The sequence below is a fragment of the Zosterops lateralis genome (assembly GCF_965231275.1).
Source record: "Zosterops lateralis genome assembly, chromosome: 24".
In the NCBI taxonomy this organism is placed as follows: Eukaryota; Metazoa; Chordata; class Aves; order Passeriformes; family Zosteropidae; genus Zosterops; species Zosterops lateralis.
The window spans coordinates 5728503-5756065 of NC_139784.1; the positions used below are offsets into that span (position 1 = coordinate 5728503).

At 51.4% G+C, this 27563-nt stretch overlaps 1 protein-coding gene across 1 annotated transcript in view; it reads left to right on the forward strand.

The window, feature by feature from the left end:
• The window catches only part of MLLT6 (MLLT6, PHD finger containing), a gene marked incomplete at both ends in the record, with an annotated part of 40628 nt that extends 14511 nt beyond the window's left edge, over window positions 1–26117 (forward strand). Inside the window, 16 exons of the mRNA XM_083877762.1 lie at window positions 435–538; window positions 2763–2856; window positions 4300–4407; window positions 5572–5670; window positions 7054–7231; window positions 8119–8724; window positions 11061–11248; window positions 12503–12620; window positions 18541–18607; window positions 19601–19743; window positions 19874–20062; window positions 20910–20998; window positions 22063–22400; window positions 22568–22667; window positions 25015–25347; window positions 26073–26117. Coding sequence (XP_083733888.1) covers window positions 435–538; window positions 2763–2856; window positions 4300–4407; window positions 5572–5670; window positions 7054–7231; window positions 8119–8724; window positions 11061–11248; window positions 12503–12620; window positions 18541–18607; window positions 19601–19743; window positions 19874–20062; window positions 20910–20998; window positions 22063–22400; window positions 22568–22667; window positions 25015–25347; window positions 26073–26117 — 2799 coding nt within the window. The remainder of the gene's footprint in view (window positions 1–434; window positions 539–2762; window positions 2857–4299; window positions 4408–5571; window positions 5671–7053; window positions 7232–8118; window positions 8725–11060; window positions 11249–12502; window positions 12621–18540; window positions 18608–19600; window positions 19744–19873; window positions 20063–20909; window positions 20999–22062; window positions 22401–22567; window positions 22668–25014; window positions 25348–26072) is intronic.
• Window positions 26118–27563: the final 1446 nt, after the last annotated feature.

A 27563-nucleotide genomic window follows, 5' to 3' on the forward strand; every position in this document is an offset into this window, starting at 1 on the left:
AAAACTTGACTTTTCCCATTTTGAGATTTACGAACTCCTGAGTGTTTTTTCTTTGGAAAATTTGGCTTTTCCCACTTTGAGATTTACGAACTCCTGGATGTTTTTCCTTTGGAAAACTTGGCTTTTCCCACTTTGAGATTTACAAACTCCTGAATGTTTTTCCTTTGGAAAACTTGACTTTTCCCACTTTGAGATTTGTGAACTCCTGGATGTTTTTCCTCTTGGAAAACTTGGCTTTTCCCACTTTTACAAACTCCTGGATGTTTTTCCTTTGGAAAATTTAACTTTTCCCACTTTGAGATTTATCAACTCCTGGGTGTTTTTCCTCTTGGAAAACTTGGCTTTTCCCACTTTGAGATTTACGAACTCCTGGATGTTTTTCCTTTGGAAAACTTGACTTTTCCTAATTTTTATTTTTTTTTCCCCAATCCCAGACGTGTTACATCTGCGAGGAGCAGGGCCGGGAGAGCAAGGCGGCCTCGGGGGCCTGCATGGCCTGTAACCGCCACGGCTGTCGCCAGGCCTTCCACGTCACCTGGTGAGAATCCTGGGAATTTCCCTCTGGAATTCACCTCTGGAATTCCTCTCCACTGATCCTTCCCTGCCTTTGGGTTTGGGGTCTTGTTTTCTGAGGGTTCTGGGGTTTGGGGTTGATCCCACTGGGGTTATTTAGGGCTGGGATTGTTTCTTTTTCTTCCTTCTCCTCCCCAGGAGGTTTTTCCAGGTTTTTCCAGGGAGTTCTTGAGGTTTGGGAATTTTCTGGGAGCCTGTGGGATGTTCATTCCTTTTCCCTGGATTTGGGGTCTCATTTCCTGAGGGTTCTGGGATTTGGGGTTGGTTCCTCCCTCTAAATCCTGGGAATTTAGGGCTGGAATTTTTTCCTCTTCTTTCTCCTCCCCAGGAGGTTTTTCCAGGGAGTTCCTGAAGTTTGGGAATTCTCTGGGAGTCTGTGGGATGTTCATTCATTTTCCCTGGATTTGGGGTCTTGTTCCTCAGAGGGTTCTGGGATTTGGGGTTGGTTCCTCCCTCTAAATCCTGGGAATTTAGGGCTGGAATTTTTTCCTCTTCTTTCTCCTCCCCAGGAGGTTTTCCCAGGGAGTTCCTGAAGTTTGGGAATTCTCTGGGAGTCTGTGGAATGTTCATTCCTTTTCCCTGGATTTGGGATCTTGTTCCTCAGAGGGTTCTGGGGTTCGGAGTTGGTTCCTCCCCCTAAATCCTGGGAATTTAGGGCTGGGATTGTTTCTTCTTCTTCCTCCTCCCCAGGAGGTTTTTCCAGGGAATTCCTGAAGTTTGGGAATCCCCTCGGAGCCTGTGGAATGTTCATTTCTTTTCCCTGGATTTAGGGGTCTCATTTCCTGAGGGTTCTGGGGTTTGGGGTTGGTTCCTCCCTCTAAATCCTGGGAATTTAGGGCTGGGATTGCTTCTTTTTCCTCCTTCTCCTCCTCCTCCTCCTCCATAGGAGGTTTTTCCAAGGATTGGGAATTCTCTGGGAGCCTGTGGGATGTTCATTCCTTTTCCCTGGATTTGGGGCCTCATTCCCTGAGGGTTCTGGGCTTTATTTTCCTATTTTCCCACTGATTTTCCCATTTTTTCTCTATTTTCCCTCTGCTTTTTCCCATTTCCCTGTTTTCCCACCCATTTTCCCTTTTCCCCCACTTTTCTCTCTGATTATCCCACTTTTTCCCATTTTCCTACTGTCTTTCCCATTTTTCCTGGTTTTCCCTCTGATTTTCCCATTTTTTCTCCTTTTTCCCTCAAATTTTCCCTATTTTTCCCATTTTCCTGCTGATTTTCCTACTGATTTTTCCCATTTTTCCCCCTGTTTTCCCTCTGCTTTTCCTTTTTTTTCCCTGTTTTCCCACTGCTTTTCCCCATTTCCATATTCCCCCACCAATTTTCCCATATTTTCCCCATTTTCCCTCTAATTTTCCCTATTTTTCCCATTTTCCTGCTGATTTTCCTCTAATTTTCCCATTTTTCCCATTTTCCCTCTGCTTTTCCCATTTTTTTCTCCTGTTTTCCCACTGAATCTCCTGGATTTTTTTTCCTGTTTTCCCTCTGCTTTTCCCATTTTTCCCCGTTTTCCCACTGCTTTTCCCCATTTCCTTATTTCCCCACCGATTTTCCCATTTTTCCCCGTTTTCCCTCAAATTTTCCCTATTTTTCCCATTTTCCTGCCAATTTTCCTACTGATTTTTCCCATTTTCCCCCTGTTTTCCCACTGAATCTCCTGGATTTTTTTTTTCCTGTTTTCCCTCTTTTTTTCCCATTTTTCCCCTGTTTTCCCTCTGCTTTTCCCATTTTTTCCCTGTTTTCCCACTGCTTTTCCCCATTTCCTTATTTCCCCACCAATTTTCCCATTTTTCCCCATTTTTCCCATTTTCCTGCTGATTCTCCTACTGATTTTTCCCATTTTTCCCATTTTCCCTCTGCTTTTCCCATTTTTTTCTCCTGTTTTCCCACTGAATCTCCTGGATTTTTTTTTTCCCATTTTCCCTCTGCCTTTCCCATTTTTCCCTGTTTTCCCACTGCTTTTCCCCATTTCCTTATTTCCCCACCAATTCTCCCATTTTTTCCCCTTTTTCCTTCAAATTTTCCCTATTTTCTTGTCGATTTTCCTACTGATTTTTCCCATTTTTTCCCCTTTTTCCCCTCAAATTTTCCCTATTTTTCCCATTTTCCTGCCTATTTTCCCACTGATTTTTCCCATTTTTCCCCATTTTCTCTCCGTTTTTCCCCATTTTTCCCATTTTTCCCCCCAGTGCTCAGATGGCCGGGCTCCTGTGTGAGGAGGAGGTGCTGGAGGTGGACAATGTCAAATATTGTGGCTACTGCAAATATCACTTCAACAAAATGGTGAGTTTGGGAATTCCGGGAATTCCGGGAATTCTGGGAATTTTGGGAATCTGCTCATCCTTTCTGGAGTTTTTATTTATTTCCCTCTTTTTTTTTTTTCCCTTTTCTCCCCTCTTTTTTTCCCCCCAATTTTTCCTCTTTTCTTTCCCCCTTTCGTTCTTTTTTCCCTCCTTTTCTTTCCTTTTTTTCTGTCTTTTTGCCCTTTCCCCTATTTTTTCCCATTTTCTGCCCTCTTTTCTTTCCCCTTTTCCCTCTTTTTTTCCCCTTTTCCCCTCTTTTTTTTTACCTTTTTCCCTTTTCTCTGTTTTTTTTTCCCCTTTGTCCCTCTTTTTTTTTCTTTTTCCCTTTGTCCCTCTTTTCTTTATCCTTTGTCCCTCTTTTTCTTTTTCTCTTTTCCTTCTTTTTTTTCCCCCTTTGTCCCTCTTTTTTTCCCTTTTTCCCTTTTCCTTCTTTTATTTTCCCTTTCCCCCTTTTTTTTTCCCTTTTCCCTCATTTTTCCCTTTTTCCTTTTGTCCCACTTTTTTTTTCCCTTTGTCCTTCTTTTTCCCCTCTTTTTTTTTCTTTTCCCTTTGTCCCTGTTTTTTTTCCCTTTTCCCTCTTTTTTCCCCCCTTTCCCCTTTTTTTTCCCTTTTGTCCCTCTTTTTTCCCCTTTTCCCTCTTTTTTCTTCCCTTTCTCTTTTTTTTCCTTTTCCACTTTGTCCCTCTTTTTTTTTTCCCTTTCCCCTCTTTTTTTCCCCTTTTCCCTCATTTTTTCCCTTTTTCCTTTTGTCCCTCTTTTTTTTCCCCCTTTTCCTTCTTTTTTTCTCCCTTTTCCCTCTTTTTTCCCCTTTTCCCTCTTTTTTCCTTTTTCCTTTTTCCCTCTTTTTATTCCTTTTTGTCCTTTTTTTTTCGTCCCTTTTTTCCCCTTTTTCCCCTTTTCCCTCTTTTTTCCCCTTTTTTTTTCCTTTTCTTTTCCCCTCTTTTTTTTCCCCCTTTTCTCCTTTATCCCTCTTCTCTTTTTCCCTTTTTTCCCTCTTTTTTCCCCCTCTTTTCCTCCTTTTCTTTTCTTTTTCCTCTTTTTTTTTTCCTTTTTCCCTTTTCCCTCTTTTTTTCCCTTTGTCCCTTTTTTCTTTTTTCCCTCTTTTTTCTTCTTTTTCTCTTTGTCCCTCTTTTTTTTCCCTTTTCCCTCATTTTTTCCCTTTTTCCTTTTGTCCCTCTTTTTTTCCCCTTTGTCCCTCTTTTTTTCTTCTTTTTTTTTCCTTTTTCCTTTTTCCCTCTTTTTGTCCTTTTTTCCTTTTTTTGTCCCTTTTTTTCCCCCTTTTTTCCCCTTTTCCCTCTTTTTTCCTCTTTTTTTTCCTTTTCCCTTTTCCCCTCTTTTTTTTTTCCTTTTTCCCCTTTATCCCTCTTCTCTTTTTCCCATTTTTTCCTCCTTTTTTCCCCTCTTTTCCCCCTTTTTCCCCGCAGACCTCCCGTCACTCCGGGGGCAGCAGCTCTTTCCTCCCCGGCCGGAGGAGCCGCTCAACGTCCCCCACCCAGGAAAAACACCTGTCCCACCACGAGCGCCCAAAAAAGGTCAGAAAACCCCCCAAAACCCCCCAAAAATCCCCCAAAAATCCCCATCATTCCCTCAATCCAAGAGTCAAAAAACCACCTTCAAACCTCAAAATCCAGATTTTTTTTTTTTTTTTTTTTTTAAATTTCAGATTTGACGTTTTAAATTGATTAAAAAAAATCAGATTTTTTTTCCAAACTGGGAGGGATTTTAGGGATGAAAAATCAATTATTGGGAATTTGGGGTTGGATTATTTGGGAAAAAGGGTTAAATCCACCTCTGGAAAGGTGTTTTTTAGGTTTTTTTTTTCTGGATAAATGAATTATTTAGGAGACAGATATCTGGGCTGGGATGGGAATTTTTTAATTTTGCTGCTTTTAAAATTGGTTCTGGAATTCCTCAATCCGTGAGAGCAGCAGGAGGTGAAATTTTTTTATTTAATATTTATTTTATTAAAAATTTTTATTTAATTTTTAATTCTGGGCCTAAAAACGGCTCCAGGATTTTGGAAATCCTGGGATTTCTGGGAATGAGGGAGGGGCAGAGCCTGAGGTTGGTTTGATTCCCATAAATGGCCCCAAAATTCAGAATTTTGGGCTTTTTTTTGGATTTATGGGATCTGCTGCTGGAAAACAACGGGAATGGGAATTTATTTGGATTTCTTTATGGGATCTGTGCTGGAAAACTGCAGGAATTGGGATTTATTTGGATTTATTTATGAAAAAGGGATTTATTTGGATTAATTTACGGGATCTGCTACTGGAAAACAACAGGAATAGGAATTTATTTGGATTTATTTCTGGGATCTGTGCTGGAAAACAATGGGAATGGAGATTTATTTGGATTTATTAATGAAATAGGGATTTATTTGGATTTATTTATGGGATCTATGTTGAAACACTGCAGGAATGGGGATTTATTTATGAAATAGGGATTTATCTGGATTCATTTACAGGATCTGCCACCAGAAAAAAACTGGAATGGGGATTTATTTGGATTTATTAATGAAATAGGGATTTATTTGGATTTATTTACGGGATCTGCCACCGGGAACCAACGAGAATAGGGATTTATTATTATTATTATTATTATTATTATTATTACTATTATTATCATTAATTTCCGGGATCTGCCGCTGCTCTTCCCACGGCTGGGAATTCCAGAGGCTCCGGTTTTCATTCCAGAGCCGCAAGGACAAGGAGAGGCCGAAGCAGAAGCACAAGAAGAGACCCGAGTCCCCCGGGGGCCTCCCCACGGCCCCCCCGGGCCCCGCGGCTGAGAAGGTGCCCCAGCCCCGGGGGGAAAAATCCACGGGAAAGGGGGAAAAGGGCAGGAAAATCCACTGGGAAAGTGGGAAAAGGCAGGAAAATCCACCCAGGAAATCCAGACAAAAAATAGGGGAAAGGGGCAGGAAAATTCACCCAAATAAACTGGAGAAAGGGGCAGGAAAATCCACTGGAAAAGTGGGAAAGGGCAGGGAAATTCATCCAGGAAATCCAGACAAAAAACAGGGGGAATGGGCAGGAAATTCCACCCAAAAACCAGGGAGAATGGGCAGGAAAATCCACTGGGAAAGTGGGAAAGGGCAGGGAAATCCACTGGGAAAGTGGGAAAAGGGCAGGAAAATTCACCCAGGAAATCCAGACAAAAAAAAAAAAAAAAAAAGGGAAAAGGGACAGGAAATTCCACCCAAAAAACAGGGAGAGTGGGCAGGAAAATTCATCCAGGAAGGTGGGAAAGGGAGCAGGAAAATCCACTGGGAAAGTGGGAAAAGGCAGGAAAATCCACCCAGGAAATCCAGACAAAAAATAGGGGAAAGGGGCAGGAAAATTCACCCAAATAAACTGGAAAAAGGGGCAGGAAAATCCACTGGAAAAGTGGGAAAGAGCGGGGAAATTCAGCCAGGAAATCCAGCCAAAAACTGGGAAAAGAACAGGAAAATCCACCCAGGAAATTCACCAAAAAAAAACTGGAAAAAGGGGCAGGAAAATTCATCCAGGAAAGTGAGAAAGGGCAGGAAAATCCACTGGGAAAGTGGGAAAAGGGCAGGGAAATTCAGCCAGGAAATCCAGTCAAAAAGTAGGGAAAAGGGGCAGGAAAATTCACCCAAATAAACTGGAGAAAGGGGCAGGAAAATCCACTGGAAAAGTGGGAAAGGGCAGGGAAATTCAGCCAGGAAATCCAGCCAAAAAAACTGGGAAAAGGGGCGGGAAAATTCATCCAGGAAAGTGGGAAAAGGGGAAGGAAAATCACCCAGGAAAACCACCCAAAAATTGGGAAAAGAACAGGAAAATTCACAAAAAAAATAAACTGGAAAAAGGGGCAGGTAAATCCACCCAGGAAAGTGGGAAAGGGCAGGAAAATTCATCCAGGAAAGTGGGAAAGGGCAGGGAAAATTCACCCAGGAAATCCAGCCAAAAACTGGGAAAAGGGGCAGGAAAATCCACTGGGAAAGGCCAGGGAAATCCATTGGGAAAGTGGGAAAGGGCAGGGAAATTCAGCCAGGAAATCCAGCCAAAAAAACTAGGAAAAGGGGCAGGAAATTGGGAAAATCAGGAAAAAATCTGAAAAATCATTAAAAATCATTAAAAATCAGAAATTGGGGGGAACGGGGAAAAGGATCCCCAGGTGCTCCCTGGGTCAGCCCTGTCCCCTTGTCCCCCCAGGGCTCCGGGGGACACCACGAGGCCACCAAGGACCCCTCGGAGGTGGCCCGGGCTGAGAACAAGGGCAGGAAATCCTCCGGCCACGGCAGCGGCCACAAGGGCAAGAAAAATCCTGCAGGGAAAAGCTCTGGATCCACCTTCGGATCCACCACCCCTGGAGCGACTTTCCAGAGCCCCGGTGAGGAGGAGGAGGAGAGGGGAAAGATGAAGGAGGAGGAAGAGGGGAAAAAATGAAGAAGGAAGGAAATAAGGGAAGGGAAGGAAAAAGGAAAAAGGAAAAAGGAAAAAGGAAAGAGGAAAGAGGAAAGAGAGGAAAGAGGAAAGAGGAAAGAGGAAAGAGGAAAGAGGAAAGAGGAAAGAGGAAAGAGGAAAGGAAAGGAAAGGAAAGGAAAGGAAAGGAAAGGAAAGGAAAGGAAAGGAAAGGAAAGGAAAGGAAAGGAAAGGAAAGGAAAGGAAAGGAAAGGAAAGGAAAGGAAAGGAAAGGAAAGGAAAGGAAAGGAAAGGAAAGGAAAGGAAAGGAAAGGAAAGGAAAGGAAAGGAAAGGAAAGGAAAGGAAAGGAAAGGAAAGGAAAGGAAAGGAAGAGGGAGAGAGAAAAGATGAAGGAGGTGAGAGAGGAGGGGGAGGAGGAAGAGAGGAGGGATGAAGGAGAGGAAAAGGAGAGGGATGAAGGACAAGGAAGAGGCCAGGGATGAAGGAGAAAAAGAGAGGGATGAGGGATGAAGGAAGAGAAAGAGGAGAAGGAAGAGGGAGAAGGTGAAGGAGGAAGAAGAGAAGAGGGATGAAGGGCAAGGAATAGGGGAGGGATGAAGCAGAAAAGCAGAGTGATGGAGAAGGAGGAAGAGGAGAGAAATGAAGGAGAAAAGCAGAGAGATGAAGGACAAGGAAGAGGACAGGGATGAAGGAGGAAGAAGAGGGGGGAGGATGAAGGACAAGAGGAGAAGGATGAAGGAGAAAAGCCGAGGAATGAAGGAGGAGGAAGAGGGGAGTGAGGAAGGAGGAAGAGCAGGGCCACGAAGGCCACCCACCCTCCCCACCCCTCCCCGCTGACCCCTCTGTGCCCGCAGGCTCCTCCTGCAGCCTGCCCGGCTCCCAGGACCTGCTGCCCTTCCCCAAGCTGGAGCAGGAGGATGACAAGTTCCGCAAGGCCGCCAGCTCCAGCTCGTCCTCGCACTGCTCCCCGCTCTACGAGGGCCCCAAGGCCGACCCCGTCTTCGAGCAGAAAGTCATTTTCTCCGGCTTCGGCTCCATCATGCGCTTCTCCACCTCGGCCGTGGGCCCCCAGCGAGCCCGGGACGCCTCTCCCGTGGACTACAAAGCCTCCAGCAGCCTGGGTGGCACTTCTGGTGGCACCTCTGGTGGCTCTGCTGGCGTCACCTCGGGCGGAGGGCACAAGAGGATGCTGTCGCTGGGCGCCGAGGAGGGCGAGGTGCTCAAGGAGAAGAAGCACAAGGGCAGCAAGAAGAACAAGCACGGCCCCGGCAGGCCCAAGGCAGGGAAAGGTGGAAAGGAAGGGTTGGGGGCTCAGCTGGGGGCTGGATCCACCTCCACGTCCTCGTCGCCCTTTTCCGGGGGGTCCCTGGTCAGTTCCAGTGTTGGGAATTCGTCGCGGAGTTTCGGCCACGCCGCCAGCCTGCCCAGCCTGAGCGTGGAGTCGCCGCTGCTGGGCTCGGGTGAGTCCTGGCCTGAGCTGGGTGTGCTCAGGTGGAACTGGGGTGTTCTCAGCCCTGAGTGTTCCCAGTCCTGAGTGTTCCCAATCTTAAATATTCCCAACCCTGAGTGTTCCCAGTCCTGAGTGTTCCCTGTCCTGAGTGTTCCCAATCCTGACTTTTCCCATTCCTGACTTTTCCCAATCCCAAATGTTCCAAACCCTGAGTGTTCCCAGTCCTGAGTGTTCCCAAACCCTGAGTGTTCCCAATCTTAAATATTCCCATTCCTGAGTGTTCTCAATCCCAAATATTCCCATTCTTGAGTGTTCCCATTCCTGGGTGTTCCCATCCCTGTGTGTTCCCATCCCTGACTTTTCCCAATCCCAAATGTTCCCATTTCTGACTGTTCCCAACCCTGAGTGTTCCCATTCTTGACTTTTCCCAATCCCAAATGTTCTCAGCCCTGAGTGTTCCCAACCCTGAGTGTTCCCATCCCTGAGTGTTCCCAGCCCTGAGTGTTCCCAACCCTGAGTGTTCCCATCCCTGAGTGTTCCCAGCCCTGAGTGTTCCCATTCCTGAGTGTTCCCATCCCTGACTGTTCCCAACCCTGAGTGTTCCCATTCTTGACTTTTCCCAATCCCAAATGTTCTCAGCCCTGAGTGTTCCCAGCCCTGAGTGTTCCCAACCCTGAGTGTTCCCATCCCTGAGTGTTCCCATCCCTGAGTGTTCCCAACCCTGAGTGTTCCCATCCCTGAGTGTTCCCAACCCTGAGTGTTCCCAGTCCTGAGTGTTCCCAACCCTGAGTGTTCCCAGTCCTGAGTGTTCCCAGCCCTGAGTGTTCCCAACCCTGAGTGTTCCCAGTCCTGAGTGTTCCCAGTCCTGAGTGTTCCCAACCCTGAGTGTTCCCAGTCCTGAGTGTTCCCAGCCCTGAGTGTTCCCAACCCTGAGTGTTCCCAGCCCTGAGTGTTCCCAACCCTGAGTGTTCCCAGTCCTGAGTGTTCCCATTCCTGAGTGTTCCCAGTCCTGAGTGTTCCCAGTCCTGAGTGTTCCCAACCCTGAGTGTTCCCTGCCCTGAGTGTTCCCAACCCTGAGTGTTCCCATTCCTGAGTGTTCCTAATCCCAAATATTCCCAGTCCTGAGTGTTCCCAGTCCTGAGTGTTCCCAACCCTGAGTGTTCCCAGTCCTGAGTGTTCCCAACCCTGAGTGTTCCCATTCCTGAGTGTTCCTAATCCCAAATATTCCCATCCCTGAGTGTTCCCTGTCCCAAGTGTTTCCAATCCCAAAGTTTCCTAGCCCTGAGTGTTCCCAATCCCTTCCCGCTGTTTCCAGAGGGGAAGGGAGAGGAGGGAATGGAGCTCCCTGACCCTTGGGAGAAGTGGGATAAGAAGGAACTTCCTCTCCCTGCACATGGGAAAAGCAGGATCAGGAGGAATCTCCTCTTCTTTCCCCATGGGAGAAGCGGGATGAGAAGGAATCTCTCCCTGATAAGAAGGAATCTCTCCCTGCACTTGGGAGAGGCTGGATAAGAAGGAAAATCCTCTCCCTGCACTCGAGATAAGAAGGAATCCTCTCTCCCCGCCCCTTGGAGAAGCGGGATCAGAAGGAACCCCTCTCCCTGCCCCTTGGAGAAGCAGGATGAGGAGGAATCTCGTTTCCCTGCCCCATGGGAGAAGTGAGGTCAGAAGGAATCTCCTCTCCCTGTCCCATGGAATAGGCGAGATAAGAAGCAATCTCTCCCTGATAAGAAGGAATTTGTCCCTGATAAGAAGGAATCTCCTCTCCCAGCACTTGGGAGAAGCGGGATCAGAAGGAAATTCCTCTCCCTTCCCCATGGGAGAGGTGGGATAAGAAAGAATCTCTCCCTGATAAGAAGGAATTTCTCCCTGATAAGAAGGAATCCCCTCTCCCTGCACTTGGGATAAGAAGGAATCCCCTCTCCCTGCCCCATGAGAGAAGTGGGATCAGGAGGAATTCCATCTCCCTGATAATGAGGAATCCCCTCTCCCTGCACTTGGGAGAGGCGGGATAAGAAAGAATCTCTCCCTGATAAGAAGGAATCTCTCCCTGATAAGAAGGAATCCCCTCTCCCTGCACTTGGGATAAGAAGGAATCCCCTCTCCCTGATAATGAGGAATCTCCTCTCCCTGCACTTGGGAGAGGCGGGATAAGAAGGAATCTCTCCCTGATAAGAAGGAATCTCTCCCTGATAAGAAGAAACCCCCTCTCCCTGCACTTGGGAGAAGCGGGATGAGAAGGAACCTCTTCTCCCTGCACTTGGGAGAGGCAGGATCAGAAGAAACCCCCTTTCCCTGCTGAGAAGGGCTCTCTCCTCTCCTCTCCTCTCCCCTCCCCGTCCGCAGGGATCTACACCAGCAACAAGGACCCGATCCCGCTGGGCGCGGCGCTGCGGGCGGTGTGCAGCACCCCGCTGCCCTCGGGGCTGCTCCCGCACCAGGGCAGCGCCGCCCTGCCCCAGCTCAGCCGCTCGCCCTTCGCCAGCTCCATCCCCGCCGCCGCCTCCTCCTCCTCCGCCGGCTCCACCACGCAGGTAAAGCCCGCCAGGGGCTGGGATTTGGGGATGGGGGCGGAGAGGTGGAGTTTTCTGCTCTTCCCGTGGTTTGGGAAGCTGCTCCCCATGGGAATCCCCACAGGGGCTTCCCTGGAGTGGGAGGATGGGAGTCTGGAAGGGGTTGGGATTTGGGGATGGGCACAGAGCAGCGGATTTTCTGCTTTTCCCGTGGTTTGGGAAGCTGATTCCCCGTGGGAATCCTCACAGGGGCTTCCCTGGAATGGGAGGATGGGAATTGGGAAGGGGCTGGGATTTGGGGATGGGGGCGAAGAGGAGGATTTTTCTGCTCTTCCCGTGGTTTGGGAAGCTGATTCCCCGTGGGAGTCCCCACAGGGGCTTCCCTGGGATGGGAGAATGGGAGCTGGGAAGGGGCTGGGATTTGGGATGGACACGGAGAGGTGGATTTTCTGCTCTGGCTGGAGGGAGCTGCTCCCCTCGGGGACACGGGAAGGGGCCGGGATTTGGGGATGGGCTCGAAGAGGAGCATTTTTCTGCTCTCCCCGTTGTTTGGGAAGCTGATTCCCCGTGGGAATCCCTGGAATGGGAGGATGGGAGTCTGGAAGGAGCTTCCCGCTGGTTGGGAGCTTCCCCCTGCTCCGGGCAGGCACTGGGGATGGCGGCGTGTGCTGGATCCTGTGCTGGATCCTGTCCTGGATCCTGGCCGGATCCTGTCTGAATCCTGTGCTGGATCCTTTCTGGATCCTTTGCAGAATCCTGTGCTGGATCTGGTGCTGGATCCTCTCTAGACTCTGCTGGATCCTCTCAGGATCTGGTGCTGGATTCTGCCTGGATCCTGTGCTGGATCCTGCTGGATCCTACCTGGCCCCTGCCTGGATCCAGTGCTGGATCCTTTGCTGGATCCTGTGATGGATCCTGCCTGGATCCTGCTATGCCCTGGTGCTGGATCCTGGCTGGAATCTCTCTGGATCCTGGCTTGATTCTCTGCTGGATCCTGCCTGGATCCTTTGCTGGATCCTGCCTGCCCCCTGCCCAGATCCCCCGGCAGTGCCACCCCTGCCATTCCCAGATCCCAGTGTGTCCCCTGTGTCCCCTGCCTGTGCCGGGACACAGAGCCCATCCCTGCTGGGAGCTTTTCCACCAGAAAGAACAATTTGATCCCCCCCATTCCCACATCCAGCACTGGGCACACACCAAACCTCCCACCAAACTCCCACTTTAAACTCAGGAAAAGCTGGGAATCACCAGGATATTTCCCTTTTTTTCCCCCTGCAGGTGTTTTCCCTGGCGGGTTCCACCTTCAGCCTCCCTTCCTCGCACATTTTTGGGAGCCCCCTGACGTCGGGGCTGTCCCTGAACCCCCTCCTGAGCCAGCCGGAGAGCAGCCGGGCAGGTACGTGAATTCCCAGGGATGTCCCACTTGGCATTCCCGACAGGAGAGGAGGCCACGGCTGCATTCCCAGCTTTTCCAGCTGCATTCCCAGATTTTCCAGCTGTTTCCTCCCTCGGGGTGATGGCCAGGGCTGCCACGAGGGGGGACTGAGGTGTCGTGTTTGCCCTCAGCTCATGTGGAGTGGCCCTGGAGAATGGATGTCCCTGGATAATGATGGGGGTCCCTGGATAATGATGGGTGTGCCTGGATAATTAATTGGGTGGCCCTGGATAATTGGGTGGCCCTGGAGAATGGGTGCCTGTGGATAATTGGGTGCCTGTGGATAATGGGTGGCTCTGGAGAAGGGATATTTCTGGAGAAGGAATATTCCTGGATAATGGATATTCCTGGAGAATGGATGTCCCAGGAGAATCAATGTCCATGGATAATGAATGTCCCTGGATAATTGGGTGGCCCTGGATAATGAGTTGGCCCTGGATGATGATGGATACCCCTGGAGAATTGGGTGTCCCTGGATTGTGGGTGTTCCTGGAGAATGGATATCACTAGAGAGTGAATATTCCTGGAGAATTGGATACCCCTGGATAATGAGTGTTCCTCACTCATTCCTGGAGATTGGGTGTCCCTGGACAATTGGGTGTCCCTGGAGAATTGATATTCCTGGAAAATTTGGTGTCCCTGGATCATGGTGGATGTCCCTGGAGAATTGGGTGTCCCTGGAGAATGAGTGCCCATGGATAATGGGTGGCTCTGGAGAATGGATATTGCTGGATAATTGGGTGTCCCTGGAGAATTGGGTCCTTGGATAATGATGTGTGTCCCTGGATAATGAGTTTCCCAGGAAAAATGAGTATCTGTGGATAATTGGGTGTCCCTGGAGAATGAATATCCCTGGATGATGAGTATCCCTGGATAACTGGGTGCCCTGGAGAAAGGATATTCCTGGAGAAGGGATATTCCTGGAGAATGGGTGTCCCAGGAGAATCAGTGTCCCTGGATAATGAATGTCCCTGGATAATTGGGTGGCCCTGGATAATTGGGTGGCCCTGGATAATTGGGTGGCCCTGGAGAATGGGTGCCCATGGATAATTGGGTGCCTGTGGATAATGAGTGGCTCTGGAGAATGAATATTCCTGGAGAAGGGATATTCCTGGAGAATTGATATTCCTGGAGAAGGGATATTCCTGGAGAATGGGTGTCCCTGGAGAATGAATATTCCTGGATAATTGGGTGTCCCTGGAGAATTGGGTCCTTGGATAATGATGGGTGTCCCTGGATAATGAGTTTCCCAGGAGAAATTAGTATCTGTGGATAATTGGATGTCCCTGGAGAATGGATGTCCCTGGATAATTGGATGTCCCTGGACCATGGATATCCCTGGATAATGGAAATCCCTGGATAATGGATGTCCCTGGAGAAAGGATATCCCTGGATAATGAGTGTCCCTGGAGATTTGGGTATCCATGGATCGCGGGTGTCCCTGGAGAATGAATGTCCATGGATAATGGCTGTCCCAGGAGAATGATGGCTGTTCCTGGATAATGGATATCCCTGGATAATAGAAATCCCTGGAGAATGGGTGTCCCTGGATAAAGGATATCCCTGGAGAATGGGTGTCCCTGGATAAAGGATATCCCTGGATAAAGGATATCCCTGGAGAATGGGTGTCCCTGGATAAAGGATATCCCTGGAGAATGGGTGTCCCTGGATAAAGGATATCCCTGGAGAATGGGTGTCCCTGGATAAAGAATATTCCTGGAGAATGAGATGCCCCTGGATAAAGGATATCCCTGGATAAAGGGTGTCCCTGGAGAATGATGGGTGTCCCTGGATAAAGGATATCCCTGGATAAAGGATATCCCTGGAGAATGGGTGTCCCTGGATAAAGGATATTCCTGGAGAATGAGATGCCCCTGGATAAAGGATATCCCGGGATAAAGGGTGTCCCTGGAGAATGATGGGTGTCCCTGGATAAAGGATATCCCTGGATAAAGGATATCCCTGGATAAAGGATGTCCCTGGAGAATTGGATATCCATGGATAATGGATGTTCCTGGAGAATGATGGGTGTCCCTGGATAAAGGATATCCCTGGATAAAGGATATCCCTGGATAAAGGATGTCCCTGGAGAATTGGATATCCATGGATAATGGATGTTCCTGGAGAATGATGGGTGTCCCTGGATAAAGGATATCCCTGGAGAATTGGGTGTCCCTGGAGAATTGGGTGTCCCTGGAGAATTGGGTGTCCCTGGATGATTGGGTGTCCCTGGATGATTGGGTGTCCCTGGCCACGGGCTGGCAAACTGCAGGAACATCAAATCCTCCTTCCCTGTGGAATTTTTTGGGGTTTTTTCCCCACCCCAAAACCGGGTGCTCCCAGTGAGGGCCGCGTGAGCTTTGCTGCCTCAAAAACCTCCGGAATTTTTGTTTCCCGGGATTCTTTCCCATCCAGAGGCTCCTCACTCCCCGATTTCCATCTCCCAGCTCCATTCCCAGCCACTTCCTGCTCTTCCCCTTTAAAGATGAGAATTTTCATCCCCTGTGAATGCCCCAAAATCCAGGTTTCCACTCCCAGCCCTGGATTCCTTCCAGCCACTGACTTTTTCCCACCAATTTCTGTTTTCTTTGGAAAACTGCCTGGTTTAAGAGCAGGAAACTTGGAGCATCACAAGATTTTTTTTTTTTATTATTTTTTTTAAATATATATATTACATCCATATGTTATTTTTATATATAAAATATATATATCCATATATCTATATAATATATAAATATATGTTTTTATCTACTATATATATTATGGTTTTATATATTATACTATTATAATTATATACTGTATAAATATAATACATTTTATAATTCTAGAATAATTATAACTAATAATTATAATTAATATTTATCATTATAATTATAGTTGTAATTAATAATACACCATAATATTATATAATTTATCTAATTTATATATTATAATTATTATAAATTATATATTTTATGTTTTATCTATATTATATAATATAATATAGAAATATGTAATAGATAGATATAGATATAGATATAGATATAGATATAGATATAGATATAGATATAGATATAGATATAGATTTTTTTTTCCCTGTGTTTGTTTTTTTTGGCTGTCACCCCTCAGGAACAACCCCAGGATCTAAAAGTGCTCGAAAAAAACTCCTCAATCCTTAATTTCCTTTTCCAAAATTGCTTTTTTTGTTTGACTGGGATTTTAGGAGCTTTAGGATGAGGGGTTTTTTTCCCAATTCAGGGCAGATTTGGGGACATCTCCCAGTTTTTGTCACATTTTGGGTTTGTCCATCCCTGGATTTGGTGGCCCAGAGGGTGCTCAGCCAAATCCCAGTGGATTTTTATTTTTTTTTTTCCAGGGGAATTCATTAACCCTCCAGTGTGGGGTAATTTTCCCTGAAAAACCTGGAGATTCCCTGAATCCCAAACTTGTTGTTTTCAATTCCCTTTCTGGGGATTTCCTATGCAAGCAGAGCTCAATATTCCAGCTTTTCCCAATTTTCCTGTGCTGATTCCAGCTGGGGGAACAGGGAATTCCTTCAGGCTCACCCCTTTGGCAGCACAAAAATTTTGATTTTTTTACCTGAGCTCTCTCCTTGTCCTCCTCCCACGGCTTTTCCGGGATCCCCATGATGATGGAAGAAGTGGATTTATGGATTTATCATTCCCGTTTTTCTCCAAGGGCTGTTCCTGAAGGATAACTCTGGTGTTGGATGATGGAATTTGGGGTTTGGGGCTGTCTCAGGCACTGGGATCAGCCGAAAAATCCCAGGATTTTTAATCTGGTTGGAAGCTGGGATGTGGTTTTGGGGATTGGGGAGGTTTTTGTGGGATCGTGGAGTGGTTTGGGTTGGGAGAGACCTTTGGGATGATCCATGGGCAGGGACACCTCCCGTTATCCCAGAGTGTTCCTTGGGCACTTCCAGGGATGGATCAGCCACAGCTTCTCTGGGAATTCCATCCCAGCCCCTCACAGGGAGGAATTCCTTCCCAGAATCCCATTTATCCCTGCCCTAAACCCATTCCCCGTGTCCTGTCCCTCCATCCCTTATCCCTCCCCGCCTCTCCTGGAGCCCTGGAAGCTGCTCCAAGGTCTGACACTGGGAAATTCTGGCCACATCCAGGGAAAAAAAATGGATTATTCCTGCCTGGATGAGTGTCCCAGGATATTCCCGAGGGGATGAGGGATCCCCCCTGAGCTCCAGCTGGGTTATCCCTGCTCTGAGCATTCCCTGCAGGAGATTCCCGGGATTCCTGCCCGTGGGAATGTCTGGGGAGGAAGAGGAGGGGCAGGAAGGCAACAGCTGGAGCTGCAGCCACAACATCTGGCAGGGCCCAGGGCGAGGGGAGCGAGGGATGGGAAAATAAAAATGGGATTTATCCCGGATTACCCTTGGAATGGGAGATATCCCCATTCCCAGATTTCCCAGGGCACAGGGATGGCTCTGGAGGAAGGTTCTGGATGCCAGAGCTGTGCTGGTTCCTCGGATCCTGGGGACAGCTTTGGGATCTTCCCCAGAAGGACATGGAGGGGCTGGAGCGTGGCCAGGGAAGGGTTTGGAGTGGCTGAAAGAGTGGGAATGTTGATCCTGGGGAAAAAAGGGATCAGGAGGGACCTTCTGGATCTGCACAAGGGACAGGGAAGGGTTTGAGAGCAGCTGAGGGAGTTGGGAATGTTGATCCTGGAGAAAAGTGGGATCAGAGCGGAATTCTGGATCTGCACAAGGGACAGGGAAGGGTTTGGAGCCCCAGGAATGGCCGAGGGAGTGGGAATGTTGATCCTGGAGAAAAAGAGGGATCTGGAGGTACCTTCTGACGTCCCTGAGAGGAGGGGACAGGAGGGGACATCAGGCTCTGATCCCAAGGGACAGGGAAGGGTTTGGAGATCCTGGAGTGGCTGAGGGAGTTGGGAATGTTGATCCTGGAGAAAAGAAGGATCAGGAAGGACCTTGTGGCTCCCCACAAGTCCCTGCCAGGAGGGGACAGCTGGGGGGGTCGGGCTCTGCTCCAGGGAACAGGGACAGGAGGAGAGGGAATGGCCTCAGGTGGGTCAGGGGAGGTTTAGATCGGGTTTTAGGGAAAATTTCTTCATGGAAAGGGCGGTCAGGCCTTGGAACAAATCCCCATCCCTGGAAGTGCACAGGATTTGTCCGTCCCTGCGAGACCTGGCACAGGATTTATCCCTCCCGGCAGGACCTGGCACGGGATTTATCCCTGCCTGCAGGGCCTGGCACTGGATTTGTCCTTCCTTCCAGGGCCTGGCACGGGATTTATCCCTGCCTGCAGGGCCTGGCACAGGATTTATCCCTCCCTGCAGGACCTGGCACAGGATTTGTCCTTCCCTGCAGGACCTGGCACGGGATTTATCCCTCCCGGCAGGGCCTGGCATGGGATTTATCCCTCTCTGCCCCCGGCAGCTCCGGGAAAATCGGGGTCTAGGCTTTGCATGCAAAGCTTCTCCCGGCCTGGGTCACCTTGGCGGGTGGTACCGGGTGGTACCGGGAGGTTCGGTTCTGGTGCTGCTCAGTGTGGTTTGGTTCTGCCCGGTCCCGTTCAGTGCTGTTTGATGCGACTCAGTACCGGGGCTCCTCGGTGCAGCTCGGTGCTGCTTGGGGTCGTTTGGAGCTGCCCAGGACAGCTTGGGGATGCTCAGTGAGGGTCGGTCCTGGTGAGGTTGGTCCCTTTCGGTGCTTCCCGGTGCCGGTCGGTTCTGGTGCTGCTCGGTGCTGGTGTCACCCGGTACCACCTGGTGTCCCCCGGCAGGGACATCGAAAACACACTGGGCACACACCAAGCACACACCGGGCACACCGTGAGCACACACCGGGCACATAGTGCCCCACCCCGCTGACCTCACTGTCCCCTCTGTCCCTGTCCTCGTGCAGAGCCCGACCTGGAGGATTGCGGCTTTGGCTGCCGAGGGACGTCCCCGCAGGAGAGCCTGTCCTCCATGTGAGTGTCACCGGGGTGCGGGGACAGCGGGGACAGAGGGGACACTGGGAACAGAGGGGACAGCGGAGACAGAGGGCACAGTGGGGACAGAGGGCCCTGTAGGGACAATGGGACATTGGGGACCACAGGGACAGGGTGGTCAGTGGGAACTGCAGCAGAGCCTGGGGGGGACAGGAGCAGCTCCTGCCCCGCTCATTGCAGGATGGGATGGGATGGGAGGGGATGGGGATGGGATGGGATGGGGATGGGATGGGATGGGGATGGGGTGGGGATGGGATGGGATGGGATGGGGATGGGATGGGATGGGATGGGATGGGATGGGATGGGATGGGATGGGATGGGATGGGGATGGGGTGGGGTGGGATGGGATGGGATGGGATGGGATGGGATGGGATGGGATGGGATGGGATGGGAGCCTGAGGAGATGCAGCTGCTCGGGCCCAGGCAGAGGAGCTGTGGGAGCAGGGAATGCAACGGGAATGGAGCTGGAATGGAACAGGGAGCAGAACAGGGAATGGAGTGGGAATAGAACAGGGAATGGAGCTGGAATGGAACAGGGAGTGGAGCAAGAATGGAATAGGAATGGAGCAGGAATGGAGCAGGGGGGCAGAGCAGGGAATGGAGCTGGAATGAAGCAGCAATAGAACAGGGAATGGAACAGGGAATGGAGCAGGAAATAGAGCAGGGAGTGGAACAGGGAGTGAATCAGGGATTGAGCAGGAATGGAGCAGGGAGTGGGACAGGGGATGGAGCTGGAATGAAGCAGGAACGGAGCGGGAATGGAACAGGGAATGGAATAGGGAATGGAACAGGGAGTGAATCAGGGATTGAGCAGGGAATGGAGCGGGAATGGAACAGGGAATGGAATAGGGAATGGAACAGGGAGTGAATCAGGGATTGAGCAGGAATGGAGCAGGGAATGGAGCAGAGAGCAGAGCAGGAATGGAGCAGGGAATGGAGCAGGGACCCCCCTGACGCCCCCGGCCCCCCCAGGTCCCCCATCAGCAGCCTGCCAACGCTCTTCGACCAGACCGTGTCATGCAGCAGCAGCGGGCAGCTGGACAATGTCCCTCAGGCCACCCCCAACATCGAGCAGCTCCTGGAGAAACAGGGCAACGGCGAGGCCGGCGTGAACAGTGAGTCCTGAAGCGGGAATTTTGGGATTCTCCTTTTGGGACAAAGCCCTGCTGTGTGCCGGAGGGAGGAGCTGGGCTTTGATGGTGAAATCCCCTTTTTCCTCCCGTTTTCCCCGCGCTGCCCCCGCAGTTGTGGAGATGCTGAAGGCGCTGCACTCGCTGCAGAAGGAGAACCAGCGGCTGCAGGAGCAGATCATGACGCTGACGGCCAAGAAGGAGCGGCTGCAGCTGCTCAATGTCCAGCTGTCCGTGCCCTTCCCCGTGGTCACCAGCAGTAACGGCCCGGGCAGCCAGGCCCAGTACATCCTGCCCGCCAGCGGTGAGCCACCGGGACACCGGGACACCGGGGATGGGGACACCGGGGCACTGGGACTGTGGGCACCGGGAATGGGGATAATGGGGCTGGGGGCACTGGGACTGGAGACAATAGGGCTGGGGGCACTGGGAATGGGGACACCGGGGCTGGGGGCACTGGGACTGGGGACAATGGAGCTGGGGGCACTGGGATTGGGGACAATGGAGCTGGGGACATGGGGGTTGGGGGCACTCAGACTGGGGATGGGGCCACCAGAGGACTGAGAGCACCGGGAATGGGGACACCGGGGGACTGGGGGCACCGGGGCTGGGGGCACTGGGACTAGGGGCATCAGGGGACTGAGGGTACTGGGTCTGGGGCAGTGGGACTGGGGGCATTGGGGGACTGAGGGTACTGGGTCTGGGGGCACCAAGGCTGGGAGAACCAGCGCTGAGGCACTGGAGGTGAGGGCACTGGGGTTGGGGGAACCAGGGCTGGGGGCACTCGGGGACAAAAGGGCACCAGGGGACAAAGGGCACTGGGGCTGGGGACACTGGGGGACAAAGGGCACTGGAGCTGAAGGCATTTGGGCTGGGGGCACTGAGGGCAGCAGGGCTGAGGGCACTGGGGCTGGGGGCACCGGGGCTGAGGGGACCAGGGTGGGGACACTGGAGTTGGGGACACCGAACTTGGGAGCACCGAGGGACTGAAGGCACCAAGGGACTGAGGGTACCAGGGCTGGGGACACCGAGGGACTGAGGGCACTAGGGGACTGAGGACACCCAGGGACACGTCCCTGTGCCCTGAGGGTGGCCAGGGGGTCACAGCAGGAGCAGATCTGTCCCTGACTCTGCGGCCTCTCCCCTCTCAGTCTGCACCGGTGACTCGCTGAGCATCAGCAAGAGCCCCCCGTGCAAGAACAGCTTCGGCATCGAGAATTCACTCTCCACCTCCTCCGAGGTACTGTGGCCTCTGCGGCCACCCGGCGGGGCCTGGGGCAGGGCTGGGGCTCGGTGGCCCACCGGGACACCCCGCTAGCCCAGGCTCGGGGGTACAGCTCCCCAGGGCTGGGTACGAATAGCCCAGAGCGGGAGCGAGAGGTGAGAGCACTGCCGGGTGATCCTGGAGCTCCGGCAGGGCTGGACCTCAGTTCTGAGAGATTTAATGGGTTCTGAGAGCTTTTCTGGGCTCTGAGAGCTTTTCTAGGTTCTGGGACCATTTCTGAGTTCTGAGAGTTTTAATGAGTTCCAAGAGCTTTTCTGAGTTCTGAGAGCATTTCTGAGTTCTGAGAGCTTTAGTGAGTTCTGAAAGTTTTAATGAGTTCTGAGAGCTTTTCTGGGTTCTAAGACCTTTTCTGGGTTCTGAGAGCTTTATGAGTTCTGAGAGCTCTTCTGGGTTCTGAGAGCTTTCCAGAGTTCTGAGAGCTTTAATGAGTTCTGAGAGTTTTAATGAGATCTGAGAGCTTTTCTGAGTTCTGGGACCTTTTCTGAGTTCTGGGACCTTTTTTGAGGTCTGAGAGGTTTTCTGGGTTCTGGGACCTTTTCTGGGTTCTGGGACCTTTTCTGGGTTCTGGGACCTTTTCTGGGTTCTGGGACCTTTTCTGCATTCTGGGACCCTGTCACCAGATGGACACAAGAAAACCACGCTCACACCATCCGGTTGTGAGAACGAGAAAGGAGTTTATTTTGGGTTTAGGGTTTAAATAGGTTTTGGTGTTTGATCAGCGACTGGGCTGTGAGGTCAGCACCTCTCTGACCCCACTGGTCAAACCAGGAGCCCAGAAATTCATCCTTCCCCCAGGCACAGTTTAGAAAACATCGCTCTCCCTTCATGTTACAACACGTGAGAAAACTCCGGTACAAAATATAAAACACCAGAAGGCTGAAAAAAAAAAATAAAAATCAGGGTGACAAGACCCTCCCTCCCTTTTCTGAGTTCTGGGACCTTTCAGACTGGAGCCACCAGAGCAGCCCCTTGTCCCAGAGCCGCCCCAGGCCGATGCTCTGTGTCCGTTTCTCCCCCAGGACCCTCACTCGGGCTGTCCCAGCAGGAGCAGCTCCTCCCTGTCCTTCCACAGCACCCCCCCGCCCCTGCCCCTGCTGCAGCCCAGTCCCGCCTCGCTGCCCCTGCCCGGGGCGCAGCAGGTGAACGGCCTGGCCAGGGTGGCAGGCGCGGGGCTGGCCGGAGCCTCCGGGGCCGGCCACGGCCTCTCCTCGGTGCCCGTGGTGGACAGCCTGCTGGGCAGCCTGGCCGGAGCCCCGCAGATGCCCCTCAACGGGATCCTGGGGAGCCTGAACGGAGCTCAGCCCGCCCAGCCCGCGCAGGGGCCGCCGGCGCTGCAGCTCAACAGCAGCATCAGCAGGTGAGGAGCGGGCGGCCCCGCGCTCTCTCTCCCTCTCTCTCTCCTCTCCAGCCGCAGTATTTTAGCTCTGGGGAAAGGGACAGGGAGGGAAGGGCTGGCCCCGAGCTGTGCTGCGGGAGCGGGTCTGGCCGCACTGACACAGCCCGCGGGGTTTGTTCCCTCCCCAGCCTGAGCCCCCTGACGGAGCAGCAGCGGCACGTCCTGCAGCAGCACGAGCAGCAGCTGCAGCAGCTGCAGCAGCTCCTCACCTCACAGCCGCTTAACACGGTAAGGGGTGGGGCGGTGGGGAGTAATTGTTGATGTTTATATAATTATTAGTATATTGATAGAATTATTGATGTGATTATGGTTATTATATATATATTGTATATTATTGTATATTATATAATATATATTTAATAGAATGATAATTTTTATATATTATTATATATCTATTATAAAATATTAAATATAATTAATATAATATAATTATGATACAATAATATAATATAATATAATATAATATAATATAATAATATAATATAATATAATATAATATAATGTAATATAATACAATAATATATAATATATAATATATAATATATAATATATAATATATATAATTAGGGTTATAATATATATTATAATATTCATAATATATATTCATAGTAGTATAGTATAAATATACTATAGTATATATTATATAGTATATAGTATATTATATTTATACTTATTTATATTAATATATATTAATATAATATATATATTATATTATATATTATATTATATATATATTATATAATATATAGTATATATTTAATATAGAAATATAGAAGGGTATGTTATATTCTACTCTATTCTCTTCTATTATTAATATACTATAGTATATATTATATACTATATAAATGTACAATATTCTATATATTATATTATATATTATGTTATATTATATTGTATATTATATATTATATATAATATATATTTAATATAGAAATATAGAAGGGTATATTCTATTCTATTCTATTACTAATATACTATAGTATATATTATATACTATATACAATATATGATATGCTATATACTATATTATATATTACATTATATTATATTGTATATTATATATTAAATTTTGTATATTGTATATAATATATAATATATATTTAATACAGAAATATAGAAGGGTATATTATATTACATTATATTACATTATATTATATTATATTATATTATATTATATTATATTATATTATATTATATTATATTATGTTATATTATTAATATACTGTAGTATATATAATATATTATATATTATATACTATGTACTCTATGCTATATACTATGTAATATACAATATACACTGTATATTGTACTGTGGTGACACACAGGACCCTGAGGTGACACACAGGACCCTGAAGTGGCACACAGGTGACACACAGGTCCCCGAGGTGACAAACAAATCCCTGAGGTGGCACACAGGGCCCTGAGGTGACACACAGGTGACACACAGACCTCGCACTGTCCCCACTCTGCCCAGGGTGACAGGGCAGTGCCACCAGCGCTGTCCCCGGGGCTGGGCCATGCCCGTCCCACCCTTCCCAATCCCCTCCTGCTGCTCCACCTGCATTTCTGGGTCAGAAAAAGAGAATTCTCAATGTCCCCACCATGTCACATGTGGGGACAGCTCGGAGGGGTTGTCACAGCCATTCCTGAGGTTTTCCTGGATTTTTTCCCGGATTTTTCCCGAGGGTGTCCAGATTCCTGGACCTGAGTTTGGGGATGGAAATGTTTGTGAGGAGCAGAATCCCGAATTTGTTCCCTGTGTTTTCCTGCCCGCCACAAACCTGACCCTGGCCGTGAGGTGTCCTTGCTCTGTCCCCTCCCTGTCCCCTCTTGTCCTCTCCTGTCCCTGCCCTGTCCCCGCTCTATCCCCTCCTGTCCCCGCTCTGCTGCCTCTTATCGAGGGCGTTGTCCCCTCTCTGTCCCCTCCTATCAAGTGCATTGTCCCCGCTCTGTCCCCGCTCTGTCCCCTCTTGCAGAGCATCTTGTCCCCGCTCTGTCCTCTCCTGCCGAGGTCGTTGTCCCCCTCTGTCCCCTCTTATCCAGTGCATTGTCCCCGCTCTGTCCCCTCTTGCAGAGCTCCTTGTCCCCGCTCTGTCCCCTCTGTGTCCCCGTTCTGTCCCCGCTCTGTCCCCGCTCTGTCCCCGCTCTGTCCCGCTCTGAGCCGTGTCCCGCCGTGTCCCCGCTCTGTCCCCGCTTTGTCCCCGCTCTGTCCCGCTCTGAGCCGTGCCCCGCCGTGTCCCCGCTCTGTCCCCTCTGTGTCCCCGCTCTGAGCCGTGTCCCGCCGTGTCCCCGCCGTGTCCCCGCTCTGTCCCCGCTCTGTCCCGCTCTGAGCCGTGTCCCGCCGTGTCCCCGCCGTGTCCCCGCTCTGTCCCCGCTCTGTCCCGCTCTGAGCCGTGTCCCCGCTCTGTCCCCGCTCTGTCCCCGCTCTGTCCCGCTCTGAGCCGTGTCCCCGCTCTGTCCCCGCTCTGTCCCGCTCTGAGCCGTGCCCCGCCGTGTCCCCGCTCTGTCCCCGCTCCGTCCCCGCTCTGTCCCCGCTCTGTCCCGCTCTGAGCCGTGCCCCGCCGTGTCCCCGCAGGAGCAGCAGGCTCTGGTGTTCCAGGTGATGCAGCAGATCCAGCAGAAGCGGGAGCTGCAGCGGCTGCAGATGTCGCAGGGCCCGTCGCCGCTGTCCATGGGGGGGCTGCTGGCCGCCACCTCGGCCCCGCTGCACTCCAGCCCGGGCTCTCTGCTCACCTCGGCGGCGCCCAGCGGAGGCTCCCTGCTGGCCTCGCTGTCCCCGCAGCAGCTGAACCCCGGCGGGGCCCTGCTGGCCCCCCAGGCCACCCCCCCGCCCGTGCCCGGCCTGGGCGCGCAGCCCAACAACCCCTTCCTCAGCCTCCAGAGCGACGGCGGCAGCGGGAAAGGGACGGTGGGTACGGGCCGGGGGCTGGGGATGGGGTGGGGACAGCGTGGGGACAGCGTGGGGACAGCGTGGGGCAGTCCTGGGGACAGCGTGGGGACAGGGTGGGACAGCGTGGGGATAGCATGGGGATAGGGTGGGATAGTGTGGGGGACAGCATGGGGACAGAGTAGGGATAGAGTGGGGACGGGGTGGGGACAGTGGGGGGACAGAGTGGGGATAGCATGGGGACAGAGTGGGCATAGCGTGGGGATAGGGTGGGACAGTCGTGGGGACAGCGTGGGGACAGTGTGGGGACAGCATAAGACAGCATGGGGACAGCATTCCCACAATCCCTGTCCCACAATCCTGTCCCACAATCCCTGTCCCAATTCCAGCCTCCTCCAATCCCCATCCCCTAATTCCAGCCTCCCCCCAATCCCCATCCCCAAATCCCTACCCCCCAGTTCCTGTCTCCCAGTCTCTGTCCCCTGATCCCTGTCTCCCCAATCCAGATTCCATAATCCCTGTCCCCTCAATCCCTAACCCTGATCCCTGTCCCAATTCCACCCTCCACTTGATCCCCAATCCCCGTCCCCGCTGTCCATGTCCCCTGATCCCTGTCTCCACAGTCCCTGTCCCCTGATCCCCGTCCCTGAGTCCCTGTCCCACCAATCCCTGTCCCCAGTCCCCATCCCCACCATTCATGTCCCCTCTGACCCGTCTGGGCCGTGTCCCCATTTGTGTCTCCACAGCCCCTGGGTGACAAGGGCACTCCCCTGGCACAGGACAAGGGCTAAGAGCCCCCCCTGGCCCCCCGAGCCCGCAGCCTGACCCCTGTCCCGGGGATCCACCGGGGATCCACCGGGGATCCCCTGTCCCCGCGGCCACCGCCGGAGCCCGGAGCTCCCGAGGAGCGTCCCAGGAGCAGCTTCGGGAGCCACAGCGGCTGTCACCAGGCCCTGGGGCCACCAGGAGCCCAGCTGGGGTCACCTGTCCCCTGCCCCCTGTGCCAGGAGGGGAAATCCAGTGGATCCCACTGGCCTCGTCCCTGCCCGGAGTGTGGGGAGGCACCAGAGACGCCCCAGATCCTTGGGGGAGGACGTGGTGGCACCTGGCGGTGTCACAGGACGTGACCCTGGATGTGGCACTGCTGCAGAAGGACATGGTGGCACCTGGCAGTGTCCTGGGAGGCAGCACCAGATGTGGCACTGCTGGGGAAGGATGTGGTGGCCCCTGGCAGTGTCCCAAGAGCCAGCACTGGATGTGGCACCACTGGAGAAGGGACATGGTGGCACCTGGCGGTGTCCAAGGATGTGACCCTGGATGTGTTACCACCAGGGAAGGATGTGGTGACACCTGGCAGTGTCCCAAGAGCCAGCACTGGATGTGACCCTGGATGTGGCACTGCCAGGAGAGGACATGATGGCACCTGGCGGTGTCCCAAGAGCCAGCACTGGATGTGGCAGTGCTGGAGAAGGGACATGGTGGCACCTGGCAGTGTCCCAGGATGTGACCCTGGATGTGGCACTGCCAGGAGAGGACATGGTGGCACCTGGTGGTGTCCAAGGATGTGACCCTGGATGTGGCACCGCTGGAGAAGGGATGTGGTTGCACCTGGCAGTGTCCCAGGATGTGACCCTGGATGTGGCACTGCTGGAGAAGGGACGTGGTGGCATCTGGCAGAGTCTAAGGATGTGACCCTGGATGTGGCACTGCTGGAGAAGGGACGTGGTGGCATCTGGCAGAGTCTAAGGATGTGACCCTGGATGTGGCACCGCTGGAGAAGGGACATGGTGGCATCTGGCAGAGTCTAAGGATGTGACCCTGGATGTGGCAGTGCTGGAGAAGGGATGTGGTGGCACTTGTCGGTGTCCCAGGATGTGACCCTGGATGTGGCACTGTCAGGTGGCCGTGCCCGGGTGGGGACATCCAGAATTCCCAAGCTGAGATTTCCCTGCTTTTCCCACTGGGCTTTGCTCCAGCCTGGAAGGACACAACGGATGGGGATGGACAGAGGTGGGCAGGAGGTGACACCAGCTGGGGGGACATTGTCACCTGTGCCAGCTGGGAGGACATTGTCACCTGTGCCAGATGCCAGAGGGGCCGGGCTGTCCTTCCCTCCTGGAATTCCCAAAAATTGAAGCCTCAGCTGGAAAAGCGCCCACAGCCGGGATTGTCCGGGGTCAGGAGGAGCTTCTGGACCTTGGAGCGGATTCCTGGACCTGAGTTTGGGATGGAAATGT